A 22,352-nucleotide genomic window follows, 5' to 3' on the forward strand; every position below is an offset into this window, starting at 1 on the left:
ACCGACGGTCAAAATACAGAGAACCATTAGCAGACAAAATGTTGACATTCATTATGCTGACATGGCTAATATGCCAACACGGTCCAAATACTGACATTTAAAATGTGGACATGTCAAAAAGAGGACATTTTGTTTCATGATTTTTTGTTTAAAACCCACTTGTTCTTACTTCTCCATCCAAGTAAGAATAGAATTAGAATTTAATAGTGCCTGAAGCATGGCAAGCACAGGGGTACACTTATATGGTGTCTGTGAGGACATAGGCACCTTAAATATATATATATATATATATATATATTTTAAGTACACTTTTTGACATGTCGACATTTTAAATGTCGGCATTTGGACCATGATGGCAATTTGAGCATTTCGGCATAATGAATGTCAGCATTTTGAACATGTCTGTATTTTGACTGTCTGCCAATGCTTGTTGGTATTTTGACCGTCGGTATTTTGAATGTCAGAAAATCCTACTGAACCCGTAAAAGCAACCAGTGTACTATTTACCCTGTATACAAAAATATTTGCACTTTTTTTTTTTTTACTTTGCTCCAAACTCAGAATCACCCCCAATATAACCAAGTGTTCCCAATGAGCATGACCATCAGTGTTCTGAATCCTTCTGTGACTGTAGGATACAAAACGCTGATGGTCATGCCAGGAGTCCTGTCTTTAAGCCTTTGGAACTTCTATGGTTATTCTTAATTTTGTTTCTTATAAAAAATAAATGTGAGAGAGACTTTAAACATTTTACATGATGGGTCTTGTTTGTTGTCTGATTTTTTTTTTTTTTAAACATTCAGGGAGTTTTCCTGAATGAATGGTATTCTATATAAAGGGTTAAATTTAGCTCCTAGGGGGCAAAAGTACTCCTGGAGTCAGAAGCATGAATACAGCACAACAGGTGGAGGAGCAATATCTATACATGGGAGACCAAATGAACCCTCGCAGGCTGAATTTACATGCCACTCTTTGGTCAGGAAGGCTTGCACCACTTGCCACTTGTACTCCTTTCACACCACACAAATAACACTGGTCCAACCCGGGTTGTTTGCTGGATTGACCCCGGTCTCTGTGCTGTGTGAAACCGCCATTTGGATTTGGTTTGCTGGACATTTTAAATGGGTAACCCAGATCAAGTGACCTGGGTCCCGTTTACACTATAGGGAGGAAGCAGCTTCAGCTCCAAGCACTGCCTGCTTGCTCCTCCCCTGGTAATGTGGCTGGCCATCACAGGTCCTTTTAGCCCACTAGGATCTAGCAATTAAAACATCCTGGGTGTGTTCAACACAGTGATGATACCATCACTTTTCATCTACACTATTAAAGAAACACAGGGCAGAAGAATAAGGATGGTGTGTGTTACAAGAAAATGAACACCTTGAACTATGGTTCCTTCCAACATCTCCCATTCCAGGAGGGACAGAATGCGCTGTTTCTGGACTTACTTCTTAATGTGTGATTGCGCCACCTGTTTTAAACAGGCTAATGGGTAAGAAAGATATTTCCACACAGGTGATGGCAATCATAAATTTAAGAGGGAAGTCCAGAAACAGAGCATTGTGTCCCTCCTGGAGAGGGTCATGTTGGGAGGTATGCTTAAACTGATGGCTACATGATTGTTTGCCCAAAGATATGTCAAGAATTGCATGAAGATGGTGGAAAGAGAGAGAGTTTGATCGGTTTATTTGTTTTATTGAAAATAGGTGAAACCAGCATATATTAAAGCACAGTCACACCTATGTGAGTTCATAGCCTAATGAGCATACACTAGGGACAAAATATTTAGCCACACCTATTAATTGAGATGTATAAAATCAAGCACCTCCTAGCCATGTAGTCTCCATCTGCAAATGGGTCGTTCTGAAGAGCTCGGTGACTTCAAGCATGGTACTGTGTGAGGATGCAATAAGAAGGTTCATGACATTTTTTCATTCCTGCTAGATATTTCACAGTCAACCGTAAGTGATATTGGGGCAGATTTATTAAGCTTGGAGAAGAGATAAACTGGAGATAAAGCGGAGAAAAGGTAAAAGGAGATAAAGCACCAGCCAATCAACTCCCAACTGTCTTTTTCAAACACAGCTGATTGGCTGGTGCTTTATCTCCTTTTACCTTTTCTCCGCTTTATCACCAGTTTATCTCTTCTCCAAGCTTAATAAATCTGCCCAATTATTAGGAAGTGGAAGCATTTAGGAACAGCTACTCAGCCACAATGCAGGAGACCACATAAAAATCACAGCGGTGTCAATGACTGCTAAGGCGCATGGTACGTAATAGTCACCAACGTTCTGTTATTCTTTTGCTGAAGCCTTCTGAAATTTCTGCATGTATGCGCCCTAAACCTACAACATTTTCTGGGTGTGGCCCAGACAATGCAGGCGTCGGGACCCCCCCCCCCCCACATAAACTGGATACACACTATAGCAGGGCTGGGCAACACCGGCCCTCCAGATGTTAATGAACTACACATCCCAGGATGCTTTGCATTAGTTTTGCTATGAGGCCATGCTGAAACTGATGCAAGGCATGCTGGGATGTGTAGTTCATCAACATCTGGAGGGTAATGTTTAGGAGTTAATTACAATCATTTGCTCTCAAAGGGCGGGATGTACTAAAGGGAAAAAGCGGTAAAACGGGTTTTACCGCATTTTCCTATTTACTATTACCCGTCTTCGCCTGGCAGGGTATTGCCAGACGGTGGCGATACCCTATAGAAGCTTATGGGCTATTTACTATCCATCTCTGGTCGCTGATGTAAAGTAGAAACTGAGCAATATATTGCTCAGCCATATATTGATCAGCAATATATGGCTGAGCAATATATCTCCCCCGTGTGTACACAGCATTATTTTTACACTGCAATATAGATCTCACTTGAAGTAAAACCCCACCAAAATCTAATTCTCTGTGCACATCTACCCCCCTGCAGTGCACATGGTTTTGTCCATCTAAGAAGGAATTTGTCAGAAAGAGTGAACCAAAATAACCCCCTGTGTTTGCCTCCCCCAGTCTCTCATCAGCCTCTCTTTATGACTCTCAGTGCCTGTGTCTCTAATCACATAAATTCACTCACTTGTGTCCAGAGTCTCCCTAAATTTTGTTTGGACACCTGCCCACTGCTGCTGCTTTGGCCCTTGGTCACCCGCCCACTGCTGCTGCTTTGACCCTTGGTCACCCGCCCACTGCTGCTGCTTTGACCCTCGGTCACCCGGCCACTGCTGCTGCTGTGACCCTTGGTTATTGGGCCATTGCTGCTGCTGTGGCCCTTGGACACCTAGCCACTATTGCTATTGTGACCCTTGAACACTAGGCCACTGCACCTGTTTTTACCCTTGGACACCCGATCGCTGCTCCTGTACGATGGCCAGCACAGGATGCTGATGATGAAGCTGCACATGTGCCGAAGTGCAGAGCAGCATCTGGTCCTAGTGCCAGCCGGCTACTGCCTTAAATAAAGGGCTGCACCAAGCCCTAGATCACTATAATTGTAGCAGTATGAGGGCTGATGCCACCCTGTCCCCAGGCCCAGTCCACCGCTGAAATCATAGCTGCACGGGGGGGCTGACAGCAGCAGCCTCATTAGTGCAGCTTCCTGCATAAAAAAATGAAAGTAAAAAAAACACAAAGTGGTATCTGTAAAGGCCCATACACACTTGAAGATTTTCATTTCAAAAGACTTTGCCAAAATCTTTGATAGCTATATCTTTCACCAAAGTAGTGCGTACACACTGAGCTATTTTCCCCAAAGAGCAAGAGATTTTCAGGAGGCGAAAGACTTTGCTGAAAATCTTTCATTATAAATGGGCTGGGTTTGAATTCCAAGGGTTCCATATATACAGTACATTGGTGGCAGTGGGCATATAAATATATAAACATTGGTGGGCAGTGTTGATGCTAATTTATGATTTATGCATTGCTGGCACAGACCAGCAATGTATACGTTACTGCCAACACTGCCCACCAATGTTTATATATTTATATGCCCACTGCCACAAATGTATATTTATTTAAATGCAACCCCCCCCCCCCCCCCCCCCCCCCATGTGCCCCTGGAGCGACTCGGCGGCCGTCACCGCATCCCCCTCCAGCCCCTTCCCTCCCTCGGTGAGATGTGGCCGCATAGTTCCCCTGTGGAGCAAAGTGGGTAAGCGCCAAAGCGCCCTCCCTCCCTGCCTGGGGCGCCCCGTGCCCTACACTATCCATAACCGTCCCCAGCAGATAGCGACGCACACAGCTGCCCACCAATGTTTATATTTTATATGCCCACTGCCACCAATGTATTCATTGAAATGCACCAACAATATATTATAATATATTATATAATATATTATATAATATATATAGCAAGGTGTGTGTTGACCTGGCACTCCCCCAGCTGGTCAGGGACCCAGGTGCCTTCCGGAACAGTTGTGCAGGAGTAGGCAAAGAAGCAGACAGCGGCACTCTGGGAATTTTCAAAAACGTATATTAGTGCAAAAATAGCATACCAACGTTTCGGGGCATAAGGTACCCCTTTGTCAAGGTGAACAGTGCAGTAACAAAAACAAAGTGCAGTGTGCTTACCTAAATACAAAGTGTAACTGAAGAGGACGAATCACGCCGTTTGGCATGCTGGAGCCATGAACCCGGAAGTGAACTCTGGCAGGAAGTGCCTGTCGGTGGATATCCTGTCCGGGAGGTGTGGGCTGGAGTGCAAGCATCTCCATGGTGACCGACTTTCACAGGGGTCTGGGGGTGGCTTAGAGGAACGCCCGGCGTGATTGGTCATTCTTTGCCTACTCCTATATAATATATATATATATATATATAAAAATTAATATATATATATTATATAACATATATAATATATATATATAATAGATGCAGTGGGGGGGGGGGGCGGCACTCGAAAATAAAGACAGGAGACGGCAGTTTTGACCGAATTTCAACTGAAAATCGTTAAGTGTGTATGGGCCTTAAGTATTGTGATGGTGTGGGTGAGAAAGAAATAAAAGATGGGTAATATGGTTTTCTTATTGCTGTGGTTTATTTATTTTTACAGCCTTAGAATTATGATTATTCATATTTTATTTTTCTAAATTATCTTGTGTATCAGAGCAGATATATGAAATATGAATTCAAAATAAATATACATTTATACATATAAGTACCATAAATATTTATTAAGTTGTATGCCCGAAAACGGATTGTCACAACTATCAGAATATTGCCACTGACCACTGAGAAGGCAAAATGCTAGCTCTGGGTCACTTATCCTAGCAATGACCATATTAATGATTCTCATCTAGCTCTTTCTTGTGTTTTGTTTTAGTTGTCAACTCAAAGAGAAGTTGTAGCTAGAGTGATTCAACGGATTTGTGAAAAGAAGAAAAGTAATGTTCTAGGATTTGGTTACGGTTTGGTTGATGAAAAGAGTTCCTTACGTGTAATGTTTGCTCCAAATATTTGCAACTATTTACCTAATCCAACAACCACAACAGTTTCTACCAGTATCCTTTGGCAAACCCTCCTCAGTAGGGTTGGAGATGATGTAATGATGCATCTGCTAGAACACTATTCACTTTATATGATTGTGTCCTCCAACTGTTGCTATCAAATTAGTGGACATCCGGTGTACAACTTATCCAACAAGGAAATCCTTCCACCTGCCTGGCTTAAACAAAGTAGCTTGATCAATAAAAATAATGTTTTATTTCAGTTTATTCAAAAAAAACATGCTTCTAAAATGTGCTCTTTGAAAATAAACAGGTGGAGGGAAAAAAAAGAAAGAAGAATAAATGAAAAAGTTCTAACTGCAGCAAAGGCTGAAACAGGAACGGAAAATCCCAAGACTCCAGTTGTAAACCATTTGAATAATGCTTTCAAGATCGCCACAGAATCCAAGAGTAAGAAAAGACCACTGGATATTGATATGTGTGATCCACCAGCTAAGAAATGCAAAACCGTACTGCAAGATTCTCAATCCAGCTTTGAAAAGCAAAGAGAAAATCCCATTACTGCTCATACATTCATAAACATGCAGGACGTGGCTCCAGCAGCAGAATTACTTTCCAATAAACAAAATATCTTCGAGCGTTTTAGCTCTAAGAGTCTTTTTGTAAAACCTTCTGTCTCTGCTAAACATAGCTTTGATCATGTCCAAATTGGGGACTCTCTAGTGGAGAAAAATGCTGCTGAGAAAAACATTGTAAGTGATTTTGTTGTTCCTCAAAATGATGCCACCTCCTACAGTTCTGTGATCTCAACTCCAGATAAACCATTGCCTTCAAAGAGTTGTATTGATTTTGGTAAAATTTTGTATGCAGGTCAGATTTATAGAGAAGCATTTCTGAAAAACTTTGAACTAAACAGTTTAGAGAGTAACACCCATGGCAGTCTGAGTCTTATCAAAACAATATTCATGAGCAATAAGCGATCTGAGAAAAGCATTGACTCACAGGGTGCATTCGAAAGCAGATGTAATAAAAAACTTCCCAAGCGTTACTTGCAAATGAGACACGTTTTTCTAGAATTACTGCAAAATCACAAAAAATGTCCGTACTCTGCACTTTTAAAAAAACATTGTCCTGTTATTCCAAAAGGAAGGAAAGCAAACATTAAAAAAAAGTTTAACAAAGATAAATGTCAAGTACTTGAGCTACAAAAGGAAAGTGATGATTCAAACATCCAAACATCACCTGGCGCATGTAATAATGGTGAAACTACAAACTCTCATACCAGTTACGCTGTTATTCACTCATTGCCAAATTTAGCAAATGTGACCACTGAAAGAAATTTTGGCCAAGAAACACAAAATACCAAGTTTAGAGGTGAATTAAATGTTTTGTCTCTTCTAAAGCAGCATAATAATGCCTGGCAGGTCTACATGTTTGTCAGAGAATGTCTGCATAGAGTGGTCCCTGAAATCTTATGGGGTTCCAGTCACAACAAGTGTCGCTTCTTAAAAAATGTGAAAATTATGATTCATTCGGCTAAGTTTGAGAAGATGTCTTTGGGTGAACTAATGTGGAAGATGAGAGTGGAAGACTGTTTTTGGTTACGACTAAAAAAAAGTAAGTTAAAAGCATCAGTTTTCTTTCCGTATCATTCAAGTAAATGTAATTTCTCTACATTTTTAAGATTACTATTCCCGACATAAAGCTGAGGTAAAGTTAGTAACAAAATGGGTGTAAATGATACCTCAACATCACCAGAATGTGCACCTATTTTTGGCATAATCATCATGCATTTTCTCCAGCTCTATATTTTAGTGTTTCTGCAGGTGTACACAAGAAGCATAAGCATAGCTTTTCTGTACTTGGCCTACTTTGGCCTACTTTAGACCACCTTTCCACCTGCATTTTGTCCATCTAGATGTAAGTATTGTGTTTTCCGCCATGCAGACACAATGAATACATTCTTTCTTATTATAACTGCAGTTAGGGTATAGCACAATGAACAGAACTGTTAGCATATTAAAGTTTATCTATTAATTCTTAGTAGAATATAAAATTGAACCCTCCAAAATGTTGTATTTACAAGAGGTGAATTTCAATTTTATCAAGTGGTGAAGAACTTTTTTTGCTTGGCATTTGTACAGACAAATGGCTTCTGTTGTAGAAATTAGATTTGCATCTGGCTTTACTGTACCTTCTCCACATCACTGTTATGATGGGCCCCTATGGGGACGGTGGCTTATTTTATTAAGCAACAAAAACTTTATGTAGAAATGGAACTCCTTTTTGGGATTGGTTAACTGTAACTAGCAATGGGGACTTGATTTGCTGGATCCACTCCAGATAAAAGCTATGGCTATACATGAAGGAATGTGTCAATGGAACTCCATATTGGTAGCATTCTTTATTATTGCGATGTACAGTGATGAGGGGATCCAGATGATAGGTAATCACGACTACTGTAAGTAACTTTTTCCACAAACCAACATAAATAACCAGTGAGTGACTATCTACAGGTTAGGAACATTTGAAGTTAAGCTGTGTACACACAGGGCGATAGATCACCGAGCGATATATCGTTCGGCAAAAAATATATCGCTTAGCGATATATTGCTCAGTATTCCCTTTGCATCAGCGACCAAAGATGGTTGCTGATGAAAAAAGAAACTGCCGTGGGCGCCTGGCAGTGGAAATCAGCTGGTCGCATGAGCATGTTACTGCGACCAGCGATCACTACGGGGAAAAAACGGGAACGCGCACCCGGCGATATATCGCCGGTGCACGCTCCCATCGCGGGCAATATGGTTGCTTAGAGACCATATTGCCCGCGATATTACACACCATTAGTCATGTCTCTGGGTTCAGGCTATTGCTTTTAATAAAATGTTGTATACAATATGTATTTGAATTGTCTTTTTACTTTTTGGTGTGTATGTATATAATATATATATATATATATATATATATATATATATATATATATATATATATATATATATATATATATATATAGCAACGGGCAGACGGGTGGCACTCCAGAAAAAATGACAATGCTCAAACGGTCAGGTGATCCAACGTTTCAAATGTTATTACAACATTTTTCATCAGGGTGTTGTAATAACATTTGAAACGTTGGATCACCTGACCGTTTGAGCATTGTCATTTTTTCTGGAGTGCCACCCGTCTGCCTGTTGCTATATATTGAAGTGGGTCTCATCCCCCTTTCCTGGGAGGGCACCCGATTTACTTGTTTGCTGCTGCATGGAGTGCCGGCCACCCTCTGGACCCACTATATATATATATATATATATATATATATATATATATATATATATGTATATATATATATATATATAACTGTACATACATGCTATTAGCAATAGATATATTTACATTGCAGACAATCACTCTGTTCCTGCATCCGAGCATTTGATGCGAGAGGAAATTCTTTCCAAATTCTTGTATTGGCTTCTGGACTATTACGTGACACAGTTGCTGAAATCGTTCTTTTATGTCACTGAGACCATGTTTCAGAAAAACAAGCTATTCTTTTACAGAAAATGCATCTGGAGAAAACTTCAAAACATTGGCATACAGTAAGACCATTTCATATTCCTATTCAGCTTCAGGAATATTGTTCAGCATTGTGTCTTAAGTTGGAACTATATACCCAAGCCTTTTATAAGAACAAAATAAATTTCCACTGTGCTTATTTCACACACAACAGTCAGATGGAATTCTCTCTGAAATAGATACATGCAGCTCATAGTCTATGCTCATTTTTCTCTAGCTCATAAGCTATTCTTATGTAGTTGTTAGATGTCACCCTAAATAGTCCCAATTTTCAATCATTTGTCCATTATCACTGGGAAGAATGTGAAAAAATGTAATTCATTGGGCAAAATTTACTAAAATTGGATGGACATGAATGCACTCATTCGATGTTAATTACGGATGAGACCCGGTGTCCGACAAATTTACAATCCGCCGAATTCAGCTGATTTGCCTTTTTTTTACAAGCGGCAAGTTCGGCTGAATTTGGCTGTACGAATCACTAGACAGAACTCAAGGGCCATTTACAGCAGAGTTCTATCAGGCATATAATTTACCATCATTCGTATGGTAAGTTCTAAATTCATCCAAGATTTCAGCTCAAAATACAAATAGAAAATACGCCACATTTTCCATTCGTATAACTTTTGATGAAGCATGCACCACGGATTGATCAGACCCGTGTGATGCTTCTATGTGGAAAAATAAGGAAAATCTAAGCAGCCAAATACAAATAAATATTGGCAAGATATCAGGCAATATTTTCAGGCTGTTCGCACTGGTGGTCGGCCTTCTTAGTAAATTTCCCCTATAGTGTCACTTCTGGTTAATGACACGGCTGAGATTTATTTTCATTTTCATCTATTTAATGCTTAGCAAAGAACAGACTATACTGTACTAGGAGTATACAAGGCCCATACGCAAAGAAGATGCCCGTGGGCATAGAACAACGGCAGGGGTTGTTAACAACCCACAGGACCACGCATCAGCAGTCAAGTACAGCGCAAACACTATATCACCCGGTAGGGCTAAAATATCGCTCCTTTTATTGCGCAGTGTTTACAGGGCTTAAAGCTGTGTACACACAGTAAGATATTAGCTTAGTGCCAATTTTGACTAAGCCAATTTTTTGTTTAGTGCACAAGTGATTTTTGACTTTGTGTGTGTTTGGCCATAAGCCAAATACACATAGACAGCGGCTTAGTCAAAAGTTCCCTGCCTGTCTATTTAGCCGGATGATAGCGGGGTCACGCATAGCCCACAATGTACACACGGTGTGATTTTCGCTAACTTTCTAGGCGATTTTGAAAATGTAGTCAAAATGACCTGGCCAAATCTTACCGTGTGTTCACCTCTGAACTGTAACCCAGTCCGGCTTCTGGACCACTGGGATTCTGATTAGTTTTCTACTAATGCTAGTCTGCACTAGTGGAGACCTGTGGTCTTAAAAATGTGGGTACATGATTCTGTGAGCCACAGATGATCCTCTACTTTGTTTCTTATGTAGTTGCTAAAACTGTTCTGAACTGAGTTAAAATTAATTAAGCATTTTATATTCTTAATTTTACAAAGGAAACACTTGACCAATGTAAAACTACGTTTAATGTCAAATGATGAGGTAGACCGTTTGCAACAACAGAAAAACACTCCTCTGGTCTCTGCCTTACGATTCATACCGAAAACAAATGGACTGCGTCCCATAGCGAAGATGTGTTATACTTTGGGTTCCCAGCAAAGCAAAGAAGTTAAACAGAGAAAGGTAAATAGTCTGCACTGTTACTTTTACTGTATCCTTTGTGAGCACTGCTGACTGCTAGCTCCTCCCCATCACTTCATTAAAAAAAAATTATATACTCCTAATTCTAATTATGCATTTATTTTAATGTTTGACTATTTGATTGGTCATTCTGTAAAAAGGAAAACTACTTGATGATTTAGGTTAGGAGAAATCAAATATACATTTATTATTTAAGAAAGGGTTGAAACCAATACATTATGCATTTAGACAAGGTTTAAATAGGCTCAGGGCAAAACAGTAGGTCAAAATATTATACTACTATACGATATTTTATATTGTCTTGTTGTGTCTATGTTGTGTGCTCATCTTCTAACATATTATGCATACTATGTGCAATGTACAGTGTATGCTATGTAGTTCTACAACTGGATGATGATCATGCCTGTTACTTAGTCTAGCACAGTAGCTCGCGATAGCGATCCGAGTGGCTCCACCGACCACTATGCAGCCGCCCGCCCCTCCATTGCCCGCTGCCGCTGTTTCCCTTCTGAGGGGAGGAGAGCACATTGCGCGTCTCTCCTTCCCTCATGGTGTATCCCTGTGACTGGGCAATCCACCAATCAGAGCTCGCGGGCCGGCAGCCAATCACAAATGTGTGGGGGAAGGAGAGACACACAATGTGCTGTGCTCTCCTTCCCTCAGAAGGGTAGCGGTGGGGGAGGAGGAGACACAGACAGCACTGCAGGGGGACACCGGACTTTCCTCTCCCTGGCAGCAGCAGCAACAACGGTTAGTTGTGCTGCTGCTGGGACTGGCACTGTGGGGAATTATCTGGCACTGTGGAGGCATACCTGTTTCTGGCACTGTGGGGGCATACCTGTTTCTGGCACTGTGGGGGCATACCTGTTTCTGGCACTGTGGGGGCATACCTGGCACAGTGGGAGCATATTTGTATCTGGCAATATTTGGGGCATATATGTATCTGGCACTGCACTATTAGGGGCATATGTGTATCACACCCCCATTTTCATTGGCCTGCCCCATATGGCATGTGGCTACACGTGTTTTTTTTGCGCTCACAATTGGGTGGGCTTTGTTTATCTGGCACTGCTGCAGGGCATTGTATTTATGGCATTACTGCGGGTATTGGGGGCATTGTGTAATTGGCACTACTGGTTGCATGTGTACATATGGAACAGCGTCTATTCAGAGTGGCTGGGGGCATGGCCAGCAGCTCTTAGAGCGCTGGCCATGCGCCCATATCCGAAAAAATGGGGGTTGTGGCCTTGCAGTATTACCACGATAATAGGTCATGCCCTCTCATTTCGGGCGCATGCGGGGTCCCTACTCCTCTGTCTCAAGTGTTGGGAGGTATGTATGTGGCATAATGGTCATTGCAATATATTACAAATTGTGTGTATGTGGCATAATGTGTCAGGGGCATTGCGGTATGTGTAAAGGGCATTTTTCGATTTATTATGCAGATTTCTTTTCTTTTTTTTTTGTAGCTCTTCAGGCAGTTTATTTTGTCTCGAGTAGCTCACACCCTAAAAAGGTTGGAGACCACTGGCCTAGCATTTTAAAATATAATTATATTTTTAAGTTAATGGCATGATATGTTGTTACATCTGGGTTCACTCAATATATCCATTAAATAGACAAGTATCCATTCATCTATAGCAGCTATTTTCCCTTTTAAAATAAACCAAATCAGTTTACAAGCATTAGAGTTGGACTAAGGGCCTGATTTCGCGTTGATCAGCAAATTTGCATATCAAGCGATTAGCGAATGAGTACTGTACTGTGATGCACTTGCCGTTCTCTAAGATTGTCAGAAAAAACAAAGGCGTTTCCAGGCTTTTAAAGAAAAGGTCTGTGATGTCAGCACCAGCCCTGATCAGCCTGATTCAGTCTCAGATTTGTGGAAGGGTCAGATTTACATTTGCATAGGCTGGAAAAACCATTTGATGGTTTGGGAATTGCACATTGATTTCTGAGTGGATAATGATCTGCGATAGTTCCTGATTCTCCCGCAAATTTACACAGGGCAGGTTTTCTTCCTGTCTGTATGGCGGCTATATTCTAGCAGTAATCCATCCCCAAGGCTGAAACAGCACCAAATTGGAGTAGCATCCAGGTTCATATAAAAGAACAATATCAAGGGAGTACTAATCCATATAAGAGGTTCTTGCCCTTGTCACTAAGAGGTTTGTGTCCATGTTTGGTTTTACTAATATCCCTAATTTACTTTCAGATTAGGCATTTCAATGCTCAAGTCAGGAACCTCTTTGCTGTTCTGAACTATGAGCGATGTAAGACTTCTGACATCATAGGTTCCTCTGTATTTGGTTTGGATGACATCTACAGAAAATGGAAGACATTTGTGATGGCGATTCAAGAATCTAATGCAAGTGGTCCAATTTATTTTGTAAAGGTGTGTAGACCTTTTATTTTACATTAATACAGTATACAGTATATACAAAAAGGTAGGATACTGAACTATGTCCTTAAGGCCTGATTTTAATTTGGGAGTAAAGCAAAACAAAAAGTAACTGCACCTGGACAAAACCATGTTTCGCTGTAGGTGGGGCAGATTTAACATGTGCGGAAAGATTTAGATATGGCTGGGGTGTGTCCAAACCAAAATCTAAATTCCTGTGTAAACATAAAGCTGTCTAGTATTTGTGGGCTACATGCAAAAGCATTCAGTATTTACCATGCACAGAAAAACTATAAATGTATTTGGTACACTTGCTTTGCACCATAGTTTCTTCCAGATACAAAGATTATTGTTTTTGCTCTACTTCCAAATCAGAATCAGGCCCATAGCATTAGGTAGCCGCTATAGGAGAATGGTAGAGGAGAGACTCCTAAACCTTTAATAATTGAAAAAATAGAATTTAATTGTCCCCAAATACTAGAGCAGTATGGGTACTTGTTTCCTATCTGGGCGCCCACGATCAAAATCGCGTTGATCGGGGGTAAAAATCGCGGTGATCGCGGTCATCGCGGGCATCGCGGGTAAAATTGGATGGTCGCGATGCCCGTGATGACCGCGATCACCGCGATTTTCCCATAGGGAACAATGTTAAAAAAGGCTGATTGACCGCGATTTCACTGTTAAATGGCTCAATTGACCCGATTTGGCCATAATAACCCTGAATTAGGCCCAATTAACCCTTAAATGTCCCCCCCAAATTTTGACGCCACCCCACGATCGACGCCAACCCGAAGCGTGGCGAGCGCAGCGAGCCCGCGAGGGGCGGCGGTACGCGTCCTCCGACCTTTTCATGCCCTACTATCCACTAGGGCGTGGTGTGAGAATATAATAGTGTGGCGAGCGCAGCGAGCCACCGAGCCCGAAGCGTGGCGAGCGAACGCGGATACCTTCACTGTGAAGGCCGCGAGGGGACGCGCATAACTGTGAAGGTATCCGCGTCCCCTCGCGGGGCTCGCTGCGCTCGCCACGCTTCGGGCTCGGTGGCTCGCTGCGCTCGCCACACTATTATATTCTCACACCACGCCCTAGTGGATAGTAGGGCATGAAAAGGTCGGAGGACGCGTACCGCCGACCCTCGCGGGCTCGCTGCGCTCGCCACGCTTCGGGTTGGGGACGCGGATACCTTCACAGTTATGCGCGTCCCCTCGCGGCCTTCACAGTGAAGGTATCCGCGTTCGCTCGCCACGCTTCGGGCTCGGTGGCTCGCTGCGCTCGCCACACTATTATATTCTCACACCACGCCCTAGTGGATAGTAGGGCATGAAAAGGTCGGAGGACGCGTACCGCCGACCCTCGCGGGCTCGCTGCGCTCGCCACGCTTCGGGTTGGCGTCGATCGTGGGGTGGCGTCAAAATTTGGGGGGGATATTTAAGGGTTAATGGGCTCTGTGGCCCATTTAACATTGATTCCTATGGCCAAATCGGGTGGATTGAGGCATTTAACAGTAAAATCGGGTCCATCGCGGCTTTTTACATTGATTCCTATGGGAAATCGTGAGCATCGCGTCGCGGGCATCGCGGGTGCATTTATGGCCGGCCGCGACGCGACCGACACGATTTCCAAGTTTAACATTGGTTTCAATGGGAAATCGCGGGCATCGCGTCGGTCGCGTCGCGGCCATACATAAATGTACCCGCGATGCCCGCGACGGGCGCCCAGATAGGAAACCAGTACCGCAGTATGATTTAACACTTTTGTCAACAGTTCAGTAAGATCATTATTGTATAGTTATGGCAAAGGATGCAAGGGATGCAGGCGGAATTCCGGCGGTCGAAATCCCGGCACTTTGTCCCTCTGTGGGTGTCCACGACACCCATAGAGGGAGAATAAATTAGAGTGCCGAATGTAGTGAGGCACCGGGCCCGCTGCATGGCAAGCGCGGCGAGCCCGCAAGGGGGGGCGATCCACGCCCCCCTTGTCGGAATTTCAGCGGTCTGGATTTTTACCGCCGGGATTCCAAACCACTCCCGGATGCACAATACATTCACAGCATTAATAATGCAGTATGGCCCAAGGACAAGTCGGACCAAATTCCCCTTGACTTATAAAAAGACAATCTCGACTGCGCCACAAGCAGCTAAAAAGGGTATATCAAAAAAGAGATCGCCAAACCTCTTAAAGCTATGGACAAAGAAAGGGGGTATGATATACTCCTCAATTGCGCTCCTAATCTTTCAACACATATAGAAATATATACAAATTATGAACATCTGTCACACACTGCGCTCACAGCCTAAGTGTGGACCATAAATATATACACACATGATGTTCTTTCTATCTCCTTTCCTTTTCTGAAGTCGATGTTCTAATGAAATTCAAGATCCTCTTTATATCTCAATGGTCGGGTATCCAAACTCGCGTTGTTCTGAGTGGTTATCCTCACATAAAGGTGTCTTTGATCATGAACCTGCAACCATAATCACCAATCAATGTGGAGAGGTAGGAAATAGGCGACGTACCCCACTTACAAGTTCAACTGCGGCACCATACACGTAAATGTTTCTTTGTAGGTCCCCAGATCCTAAAGTTCCATTTATCCACTGTAGTATTAAGTTGGTATAACCCAAAAAATGAAAAGAGGTAGGTATACTAAGAAATATACTTTTATTAAAAATTTCACAATAAATAGCAAAAATAGGAATACTCTTTGGCTTGATATACCTAAGCCTGGTACAGATGAAAAAAGTACACTTAACTTATTTCAAGGGGTCAGGTCCAGACTGACACCCATAAACTAGAAGTAGATTCCAGGCAAAGGGTCAAGCAGTCAAAGAGGGCTCCCCAGTTTTCCACCAACGCGTTTCAAAATCTACTGTCTTTATCAAGGTGTCCAGCAGATGTTGAAACGCGTTGGTAGAAAACTGGGGAGCCCTCTTTGACTGCTTGACTCTTTGCCTGGAATCTACCTCTAGTTCAGGGGTGTCAGTCCGGACCTGATCTCCTGAAATAAGTTAAGTGTACTTTTTTCATCTGTACCAGGCTTAGGTGTATCAAGCCATAGAGTATTCCTATTTTTGCTATATATTGTGAAATTTGTAATAAAAATAAATTTCTTAGTAAACCTACCTCTTTTAATTTTTTGGGTTATACCAACTTAATACTACGGTGGATAAATGGACCTTTAAGGTCTGGGGACATACAAAGAAACCTTTACAGGTATGGTGCCGCAGTTGAACTTGTAAGTGGGGTACGTCCCCTATTTCCTACCTCTCCACATTGATTGGTGATTAAGGTTGCCGGTTCATGATCAAAGACACCTTTATGTGAGGATAACCACTCAGAACAATGTGAGTTTGGATACCCGACCATTGAGAAATAAAGAGGATCTTGAATTTCATAAGAACATCAACTTCAGAAGAGGAGATAGAAAGATCATTGTGTGTGTATATATTTATGGTCCACGCTTAGGCTGTGAGTGCAGTGTGCGACAGATGTTCATAGTTTGTATATATTTCTGCACTGTAAAAACCAAAGGAAGTATCTTCTACTTATCCTGCTGGGATCAACTAAACACCTAGAAGCTTTAGTCTAACTTCACATGTTAATACAAACAGAAAATTTTGTCATGCCACTTAGGGCTTGAGTCATTTGTGAGCTTGGTCACACAAGTAGCAATGCATGAAGACTAATTTGTGCACAAAATAAACTTATTTCCTCAGTGGCATAAGTGATCTCTTGGCATGTCACATTCTAAAATGTTAAACTCTGCATTAAAATGTTAAAACACCTTGTGGAGGAAATGGCACCATTCCTTCTCATTTGAATGCTTTTATATATTTATTTGTATATAGTTTTCTTAGTTTTTACCCGGGGGTACAAATAGACAACAAACGTAGCTGTAGTACGCACTGCCATGTATCGGCAGCCAAGGCAAACAGGATACTAGCCTGCATAAAAAGAGGTATAGAGGCTAGGGATGAGACAGTGGTACTACCATTGTATAAAGTATTAGTGAGACCCCACCTAGATCCATTTCTGGGCACCACACCATGAAAAGGATATTTTTGAGCTGGAGAGGGTATATAGAGAAAGACAACCAGATTGATTCATGGAAACTACAAAGAACGGTTAACCAGGTTAGGAATGTTTACTTTAGAGAAAAGGCATTTAAGAGGGGACATGATCAATATCTACAACTACATCAAAGGACAATACAGCAAATTGTCAGCTGCCCTGTTTACTAAAATGCCTATGCACGGGGGGCGTGGCTACGGCGGCAAGGGACTGAGACGTGTGGCGCGGGGGCTCCCTGGACACCCATCCTGAAACTACCTCCTGGTCCGGCGGTCCGATCCCCCTGAGCTCCCACATACCTGCGGTAACCCCCGCTGTGCCCGGCGCACCGCTCGAGATTCGCGGGCGCTGATCCTGGAGCCTGGGGGCTGAGTGCGCAGTCTGCGGCCTGCTTCCCCTGATCTCCCCAGCACTTCCGGCCGCGCGAGGCTCCTGCGGGTGACGCGGACGGACGGAGGTGAGCTGCGGCTGCGGGACTGGGATAGACATCTCCCCCCGCTGAGAGACCTACATATACCCGGGAAAGCCCGGTGGCAGGCGCAGATAAGCCCCATATATTAGGCTGTGAATAAGGCCCTCATACTCTGGAGCTCCGGCGGCCATATTGGAGGTGGCGGGCTGTGGAGGAAAATATATATAAATAGGAGCTATACAGTACCCTGCCGTTGTCTCTGGGTGATATATTGCAGTGGCTTGGCTGTGTCATAGCTGTGGCTGCAGTTTATGCTATTTATCTGCACGCAGTTTTGATGTGCCCGGTCATTTGGACTTTTGACCCCCTGTCTGCCACACAGAACTTCCTGCTCACTGTCTCTCAGCTCATCCCATAAATTACACTAAGCCTTACAGCACCCCGCTGTTACTCCTGTGTCCAATAAGAGTGGCTTAGCTGTGGCATAACTGTAGCTGCAGCCTGCTGTCTATTTGCATGCAGTCGAATGTGATTGTCATTTGGACTTTAACCCCGTGAGCGCCACTGTCATACAGAACCTCAGGCTCACGGTCCCTCAACACACCCTATATATTACAATAAGCTCTGTGCTTCACCGAATACCACTGCAACTTAGCATCCTGTCCACTGTTGTGGAGCCTGCCTAAAGGGTATACGGGAAGTTCCCACCCCTGCTTCCACTTACCATGGTGAAACAAAATCACACTCCTGCGGCCAAGCTGGCTAAATATGCAAGAGGCCCTGTGGCGCAGAATCAATCTGCATCTAATGTGGAGGACCAGCCTGATTCCGAGGTTCCAGCTGACCCCAAGGAACTGAATGCTGATGCACCACCTGAACCTGCCTCCTTACAGCAAATTCTAGATGCTATATCAGGTACGGAAAAGAGGCTGTCGGACAAGATCGAAAAAGTACAATGCGACCTGTCACTGCTCCGACAAGATGTGCAACGCATTCGTGAACGGGTGGGAGAGGTTGAGACTCGTGTTTCTACAGTTGAGGACACGATTGATCCCCTAAAAACCACGGTGTCTACTTTGACACAACAGGTCTCTACTATCCAGAACAAGTTAATGGACATGGAGGGCCGCTTAAGAAGAAATAATGTGCGATTTGTTGGTCTACCAGAGAAGGAGGAAGGCTCAGCACCTGAGACGTTCCTGGAGGAATGGCTCCTAACAAAGTATGGTAAAGAATCCTTCACTCATCAGTTTGCAGTCGAGAGGGCACATAGGGTCCCTACTCGGCCTCCTCCACCCGGGGCCCCTCCTAGAACACTTATTGCGAAATTTCTACACTATAAAGACCGAGATACAGTACTACGGTTAAACCGCACCAAGGGCCCTATGACCAGGAATGGTGTAAACATCTCTACATTTCCCGACTTCGCCATGGAGGTACAAAAGGAAAGGGCTTTGTTTGGGCCTGTAAAGCGCAGGCTGAGAGATTTGAACCTCCCATACTCCATGCTGTTTCCAGCCAGATTGCGGGTGGTGGCAGACGGCGAAACAAAGTTCTTCAGCAATCCCCGTGAGGCGGCGGCTTGGCTGGACCGCTTTGCACCCGGTCCTAGACAGCTGGCCCCGGCCTGACTTTCCATATGACTATGGATGTGTGGTAAAATGGGGTTTCTCAAATCCTGATAATGACACAGTGTCTTCCTCTCTATTGCAAATGGGTTGGGGAGACTCTCGAGATAAGTAGCTGTGGACATTGCCTTGCATATTTGTTGATATTACCGTTATCAGTTTGTTTTATATAAGTGATGCAGTTCCTGTTGGGCCTATAAGATTATCTATAATCTATGCTCTGGGGGGGGGGGGGGGGGTTGGGGGGATTTAGGGATCCTACTTATATGAATATGTGTCTGGGGGGCTCCCTTGCTCATGTTGCTTGTATTGGTAGCTATTACCTAATTGCCCTCAGAGTTTATTGGGGGAGGGAAATCATTGTATTTGCTCTGCTCCGATAGTTAGTTAGCTGTTTAGGGATTCAAGTATGCCATTGTTCGGGGAGGTATACAGGGAGGGGGTGAGTTATTGTGGGTTTTTCTCAGTTACATTTTTTTCTATCTCTTTTTTCTTTTCTTGTCTATACGATGTAGAGTATCATGCATTCTATTTTAACGTATACTGCTTATACCGGGGAGATTCAATGGTTCTTGGTTGGGTGATGGTGGTGCACCTCATAACCCAAGGGGACTATCGAGGTGACAATCCTTATAACTGTGTTCTGCTTTTCCCTCCATGACGACACACCTCACTGTATTAACCTGGAATATCCGGGGAATCAATGATAGGATCAAGCGCTCTCTAATACTTAAGCTAATCAAACAATATGGCTCAGACATTACATGCTTGGTGGAGACCCACCTGGAAGGAAATAGGCTACTTTCATTACGTAGACCCTGGGTGGGCTGGGCTTATCACGCCTCTCACACCACACACTCCAGGGGGGTTTCCATTCTTATAAAAAAGACGGTGCAGTTTGTACTAATTTCTGTTAAAACAGACCCTCTGGGACGATATGTTTTCCTGTTTCGTAAAATACACTCCCGACCTTTTTTTGTTCTGGCAGTCTATATTCCTCCTCCCTTTAGTTATGAGGTCTTGAGGCATGCTGTTACGTTTGTTTCCCAGTCGCCTGACACGCCGGTTATATGTCTTGGGGATTTTAATAACCTAATGAATCACGGTTTAGATAAGTGGAGACCTCCTGGCTCTGTCCGCCTCGACGACTGCCCTTCAAATTTTGCAAATTACATTACATCGCTTGGCTTGGGGGACGCGTGGCGTGTTAAACACCCGGACGCGGTCCAGTTCTCTTGTTACTCCAAGACTCACCACTCCTTTTCACGAATTGACCTTGCCCTGGTCTCCTTGTCCTTGTTACCTAGTATTGTGGATATATGCTACAAGGCTAGAGGTATTTCAGACCATTCTCCTCTCATGCTGACAGTAGATATGGAGTGCCGGAGGGGACAGTCCCACTGGAAGCTACATCCCTCCTGGTTGCTCCAGTTTGGTGAGACCTCGGATCTCCAAAGTCTATGGGAGGGGTACTTTAATGATAATGTGGGCTCAGCTACTGTTCCAATGGTTTGGGAATCATTTAAGGCATATATGCGAGGCACCTTGATATCTAAGATTGCATCTCTCAAGAGGTCTGCTAGGACTAGGGGTGAAGAACTGGAGGAGAGGTGTCGGGACTTGGAGATTAGATATTTAGAAAATGGCCTAGAGGGGACTAGAGTGGAGTGGGACCTGGCACAAGCTGAGTGGATCACACATCTAGAGGACCGAAATGCCCGTAACCTTCTATTTAGATCCCATCGCATATACATGAATGCTGATAAGACAAGTAGTCTTTTGGCACATTTGGTACATTCGGACCGCCCCGCAAACTCGGTTGCCCAGATCTATAGACCTGATGGTGTACTACAGACCTCCACTGTGGATATAGCCGGAGTATTTTTTAACTTTTTTCAAGATTTATACAGTTCTAGACTGACATGTTCGGAGGGGGACCTCTGTGGATACCTGGGGTGCATTGAATTGTCCCGGTTGTCCACTGAGGCTAGAACTTCTTTGGATGCCCCTATTACGGTGGCTGAGGTTGAGGTGGCGGTCCGCTCCTTTTCCGGGGGGAAGGCCCCGGGTACCGATGGCATACCGGTGGAGTTATATAGGTCGAATTTAGACCTGTTTGCCCCCAAACTGCTAGACTTATTTAATAGTCTTTTTGACCTTAATGTCCTGCCAGACTCTATGTCGGAAGCGGTCATAATAGTCCTCCCTAAACCTGGGAAGGACCCTGAGTACCCGGATTCCTATAGGCCTATATCCCTAATTACGACAGACACCAAAATCCTGGCAAAAATCCTGGCTATACGGCTAAATAGAGTAATTCTATCCATAATTCATCCGGACCAGACTGGCTTTATGCCAGGCATGTCCACCTGCACTAACTTGAGGCGCCTGTACACACATATTCAGGCTGTCCATATGGAAGAGTCGCATTCGGTTGTGGTCTCATTCGATGCTAATAAGGCCTTTGACTCTGTCGAATGGCCCTATCTGTGGCAGGTAATGAAACTTATGGGGTTTGGACCTCGGTTTTTGAAATGGGTGCAGCTGTTGTACCTTCACCCGATGGCCAGGATTTCTGTCAATGGCCACACGTCACCCCCTTTTCGGCTGGGACGAGGTACTAGGCAGGGATGCCCTCTCTCCCCTAGTCTATTTGCCATGGCAATTGAGCCATTGGCATGTGTGCTCAGGAGCCATCCCGATATGGTGGGACTAACATTGGGACAGAGAACTGACACTGTGGCGCTTTATGCAGACGACTTGTTATTGTTCCTAAGGGACTACAGGCTGTCTATGCCAATTGCCCTACAGGTGATGGAGGAATTTGGTAGATTCTCAGGCCTTACCATAAACTGGGCAAAATCATCCATTATGCCCCTGCGGGGTCCCCCACCTCTAGACCCGGGTATCCCTCTTCCACTTCGCTGGGTTTCCCAGTTTAAATACTTGGGAATCCTTGTCACTAATAATAGCCACGATTTTATTCCTCAGAACTTAACTCCGATTTTATCCTATATTAAAGACAAAACTTTAGTCTGGAGCAAAATGCCCCTAAACGTCCTTGGCAGGG

At 43.6% G+C, this 22,352-nt stretch overlaps 1 protein-coding gene across 4 annotated transcripts in view; it reads left to right on the forward strand.

Moving 5' to 3' along the window:
* The window catches only part of TERT (telomerase reverse transcriptase), a 75,124-nt gene that overhangs the window by 2,379 nt on the left and 50,393 nt on the right, over window positions 1-22,352 (forward strand). For all 4 annotated transcript variants that reach the window (XR_014474931.1, XM_083188137.1, XM_083188135.1 and 1 more), the window contains exons 2-5: window positions 5,315-7,055; window positions 8,839-9,034; window positions 10,563-10,749; window positions 12,983-13,162. Coding sequence is in view for 3 of the 4 variants with exons in the window: in XM_083188137.1 (XP_083044263.1) it covers window positions 5,315-7,055; window positions 8,839-9,034; window positions 10,563-10,749; window positions 12,983-13,162 (2,304 nt within the window). In the remaining variant the exon portion in view is untranslated. The remainder of the gene's footprint in view (window positions 1-5,314; window positions 7,056-8,838; window positions 9,035-10,562; window positions 10,750-12,982; window positions 13,163-22,352) is intronic.

The sequence above is a fragment of the Crinia signifera genome, chromosome 5 (assembly GCF_055691185.1).
Source record: "Crinia signifera chromosome 5, ASM5569118v1, whole genome shotgun sequence".
In the NCBI taxonomy this organism is placed as follows: domain Eukaryota; kingdom Metazoa; phylum Chordata; class Amphibia; order Anura; family Myobatrachidae; genus Crinia; species Crinia signifera.